We start from the raw sequence: 5,094 nt of genomic DNA on the forward strand, positions 1-5,094 counted from the left end.
GGCTGTAACTCTCTGTGCTCTTCTCTGTCCTCTTTCTAGAGTCTCAACGTCTTTTTTACATCGACCAAACCTGGATGCAGTATTCCAAGTGTGGCCTTACTAAGGCATTGTAAAGTGGTATTAATACGTGATATTGATTCTATCCCTCTGTTAATGCAGCCTAGCACTGTGTTGGCTTTTTGGGTAGCTGCAGCACACTGCTGGCTCATATTTAAGTGATTGTCCACTAGAACTCCGAGATCCCTCTCACAGTTACTACTATTGAGCAAGGTACCGCCTGTACTATACCTGTACATTTGGTTTTTCTTGCCTACAGTAAATGTAGTACTTTACTTTTTTCACAATTGAATTTCATTTTGTTAGATAGTACCCAGTGTTCAAGTCTGTCCAGATCCTCCTGTATCTTAAGCCTGTCTTCTGGAGTGTTGGCTATTCCTGCCAGCTTGGTGTCATCTGCAAAGTTGATGAGTTCACCATCTGTCCCCTCATCCAAATAGTTGATGAAGATGTTGAAGAGCATTGGGCCTAGAACAGAGCCCAGAGGCATCCCACTACAGACTTCCCTCCATGTAGATGCAGTTCCATTGAGGACCACATGCTGAGTACGGCCGGTCAGCCAGCTATGAATCCATCTGGTGGTGATGCTGTCTAGCCCACAATTTTCTATCTTATCAAGTAGTAGGTTGTGATCTACTTTATCAAATGCCTTACTGAAGTCCAGGTAAATTATATCCACAGCATTCCTCTGATCCACTAATTTGTCACTTAGTCAAAGAATGCAATAAGATTTGTCTGGCATGATCTGTTTTTGACAAACCCATGTTGGCTTTTAGTAATGACTTTGTTTGCCTCTAGGTGTTTGCTGATTCATTGTTTGATTATCTTTTCCAGGATCTTCCCAGGTATTGAGGTGAGGCTGATAGGCCTGTAATTTCCTGGATCCATTTTTCCCCCTTTTTTGAAGATGGGAACTACATCAGCTCTTTTCCAGTCCTCTGGTAGTTCCCCAGTGCTCCAAGATCTTTGAAAAATATAGTTCAGTGGTTCTGAGATCACATCTGCCAGTTCCTTGAGAACCTTGGGGTGTAATCCATCTGGTCTTGGTGATTTGAACTCGTCTAGGCTAGACAGGTGCTCACTTACCATTTTCTTGACTATCTTAACTTGTGTTTCTATTCTGTTTTTTATGGCACTGTTTTTGATAGGTTGGACTGTTTTTTTCCCTTTGTGTAAAGACAGATGCAAAAAATGAGTTAAATAGTTCTGCTTTCTCCCTGTTGCTTGTCACCTTCTTGCCACTTTCCCCCACTAATGGACCAATCGTTTCCTTAACCTTTTTTTTGTTTTTTACATGTTGAAAGAAGCTTTTTTTTGGTTATTTTTGACTTTGGTCACAAGCCTTAGTTCATTTTGAGCCTTAACTTTCCTCACTTCATCTTTGCAGGCTCGGGCTATTTGCTGATATTCTGCTTTAGTTATGTGCCCCTCTTTCCACTTTCTATACTTTTCCTTTTTATCTTTCAATTTATCAGAGAGTTCTTTATGAAGCCATGCTGGTTTCTTTTGAGAGCTGCTATTTTTCTTCTTTGTTGGTATTGTGCTAGATTGGGCTTTTATTATCTCACTTTTCAAAATTTCCCAAACTTCTTGAGTTGTTTTCCCCTGGAGGATTCTCATCAATGGAATCCTTTCCAAGCCTTCTCTAAGTTTATTGAAATTAGCTCTCTTGAAGTTCAAGTCTCTGGTTTGACTGTGTTCTATCGCTTGTGCTTCCATAATGTTGAATTCCAATATTGCATGATCATTTCCCCCCAAGGTTCCTGTGGCTTCAACACCTTCTATCATTTCATCTCTGTTAGTGAGAATTAGATCCAAAATGGCTAATCCCCTAGTTCCCTTCTCTACTTTTTGGGAGACAAAGTTGTCTACTAGGTTTGTCAGGAATCTGTTTGATCTTCCACTTGGTGCAGAGTTTGTCTCCCAGTTGATGTCAGGGTAGTTAAAGTCCCCCACTACTATTGTGATGTGCTTCCTACATACCTTAGTTAGCTGACTAGCAAAAAGTTCATCTATTTCCTTTGTTTGGTTGGGTGACCTATAGTATACACCTATGGCAATGTCATTCCCCCCCCCTTTTATATTGACCCAAATACATTCATCATTGTTGTGCTCTATTTCTGTAGAGATGTAGTTATTTCTTATATAGAGAACATTGCCTGGTTAAGTTATTGCCACAGAGAAAACCCAACCTCCATCAAAACTGGCTGGACAAGCCATTATATATAAAAAGAGAGCAACTCATGTTGTTGCCCAACCAGGTAATGAAATATCTGCAAGCAAATAGCCAAACTCAGAGGACACCAGGAGTTTATCCCTGAGCTACAGATACAGATTGACATACAGAAAAAGAGAAGCAGCAACAACTATAAGGCAATCGACTAGTGAGAGAGAATCCAGTTCCTCTAAGTATATTAGAAAGAATCCAGGAATCAACAAGGAGAAAAGGCGGCATGATAGAAATATCAGTAGTTTTACTTTTTCCACTGCTTTCTCTACTGATTCTGCTCTCTCTGAAACAATGGTGGTCCCGAAGACGCTTCCCGCCCGGTCCTCCTTCTCTTCCAATCCTTGGAAATGCATGGGCTTTGCAGATTAAAAATAATGAAGACATTTTGAAGCAGGTATTTATTTCTTAGCATAGATCCAATAATTAATTAGCCAAATCATTAACAGAGGCAATTCTACTTTACTTTCTTTCTCCTGTGATTATCTCCCAAGTTGCCTTGCTAGTAAAATATTCTGATGCTATATTAATATTGTAATAATTTGATGAATAAAACGAGGATGATGTTGATGAAGGTTAAGACCTGCTCCTCAGCTTTTTAGAGTTGGATTGAGGTCCAGGAATGCAGAATCCACTTGAATTCTAGAAAAGAGTTCCTAATTTTAAAGGTACTTTGAGAATGGATTTCAAGGTGTGGTTAAGCAGAAGTTGGACAGGCATCTTTTGGGGATTGCCTTAATTTGGATTTGTGAACTTAGCATCATGTTCAGTGGCTCCTTCCAATACTATATATATTGATTAGAATGATATAAAAATGATCATGTTTCTATTGGCTGAAACATTCCACAGGTTAAAAAAAAAGCAGCTTGCTACAATAAAATTAAGGCTAAAAATGTAGTAAAGTAAATTACAAATTTCACTTAGTGTCTCATATAAAATAGGATAACAATAACTCACAGATAAACAAAGATCTGCTAAGGAAATTAAATGGAATGAAAAACATCTCTTAATCATAATTAAAACTGTAAGTTAATTAAAGTGATGGAGCACTCCTCTAAGTTGTGTCAGGTAAGCTTTAATTGGTCTGGGATTTACACATCTGATATTGTTCAAGAATTTTTTTTACTTAAAGCCTTATGAATATATATTATATATTTAGCTTGTGAATGTATAGAGATGTCGTTCCATTGGTTAATTGTTCTAACTGTCAGGAAATTTCTCTTAGTGCCAGATTGTCTCTTTGATCTGTGGGCAGTGTGAGCGCATCTGATTTATGGGTTGGAACAAAAAATGGTAGTTTGTGCACAGGAGTTGGGTTAGATCAGGCCATGCTAGGTATTGATAGCTCATGAGTCAACATGAAACCAATCAGTTGGTTCAAGCATTCAGTTGGTTCAAGCATTTTTCATTTGTTTTGCACAAGCTGATAATAAGACAAATCAAGGCCCTAGAACAGTACAGATAGTCCTTGCCTTATCACCACACTTGAGCCCAAAACTTCCATTGCTGAGAAAGACAGTTATTAAGTCAGTTTTGCCCCATTTTATGACCTTTCTTGCCGCAATTGTTAAGTGAATCGCCGCAGTTGCTAAGTTAGTAATACAGTTGTTAAATGAATCTGGCTTCCCCATTGACCTCGCTTGTCAGAAGGTCGCAAAAGGGGATCATGGGACCCCAGGACATTGCAACCATCATAAATATATGCTGGTTAGCAAGCATCTGAATTTTCATTCTATGACCACAGGAATGCTGACAAGGTCATAAGTGTGAAAGTGGTCCTAAGTCATTTTTTTCAGTGCCGCTGTAATTTTGAATGGTGACTAAACGAATGGTTGAAAGTTGAGGACTACATGAAAGTTGATTTCCAATTTTCTTTTTTTCAATGAGCTTTTCTCCCCAAACTTTCACAGTTGGTACAGGACCACCTTCTATGTGAATATGTTCCAATACTATTACCTCTTCACCAAAGTCCCTTTCAACTTTTCCTGATTTTATTAAACTCAACCTCCCAGGTGTTAAGTATATACGATCTTTCCCTCATTTTAGCTATTGATTTATATTTTTTTCCCATTCCCAAATCCCAAAATTTCTATGCAAACCAATCCTTAAAACAGTCTTCCATACCTGTAGCTATATCAAATATGATCTTGTATATCAGTGATGGCAGACCTTTTAGAGAACGAGTGCCCAAACTGCAACCAAAAACCCACTTATGTATAGTCGGGTGCCGATTGAGCATGGCCCATTGGGTGGGTGTGGCCAATTGGGTGGGCATGGCCCATATGGTGGGCGTGGCTGCGGTGGTAATGGCAGACTGGGTGGGACTAAAAAGTTCAATCAATCAATTCCAACTTTGCAATATCTTTTTTTCCTGCAAGAAATTAAAATTGATTGATTGATTGAACCTTTTTTTTTTGCATATGGCGGTGAAGGCCTAAAGCGAAAAGGTTTTATAAAACCCAGCTGAAGGCCTAGGATGCCCACAGAGAGGACTCTGAGTACCACCTGTGGCACGCGTGCCATAGGTTCACCACCACGGTTGTATATAGTGGAGTTTCTATCCTTTTTTTCTGAAATTTTATGAAAGTTTCAAATCTAGTAAGTATCTTTTTTTTTTTTTTTTTTTTTTCAATATAAAATTTTATTGTTTTTATCATAAAAGAAGAAATACATCACAGGTATTACACAATGATTTATCCCATCCCCCCACCCCCCGGACTTCCCAAACCAAACCTAGGCTAACATTCAAATACAAGTAAACAAATATTAATATCTCTAACTCCAAACTCTAAACTTAAACAATCCATCTC

At 38.6% G+C, this 5,094-nt stretch overlaps 1 protein-coding gene across 1 annotated transcript in view; it reads left to right on the top strand.

Moving 5' to 3' along the window:
• Nucleotides 1-2,510: 2,510 nt before the first annotated feature.
• LOC107291414 (cytochrome P450 2J2-like) overlaps nt 2,511-5,094 on the top strand; it is a 28,739-nt gene continuing 26,155 nt past the window's right edge. The window contains exon 1 of the mRNA XM_029284934.1: nt 2,511-2,681. Coding sequence (XP_029140767.1) covers nt 2,511-2,681 — 171 coding nt within the window. The remainder of the gene's footprint in view (nt 2,682-5,094) is intronic.

Source organism: Protobothrops mucrosquamatus, unplaced genomic scaffold (genome assembly GCF_001527695.2).
Source record: "Protobothrops mucrosquamatus isolate PMUCROS unplaced genomic scaffold, P.Mucros_1.0 scaffold1126, whole genome shotgun sequence".
Classification (NCBI taxonomy): domain Eukaryota; kingdom Metazoa; phylum Chordata; class Lepidosauria; order Squamata; family Viperidae; genus Protobothrops; species Protobothrops mucrosquamatus.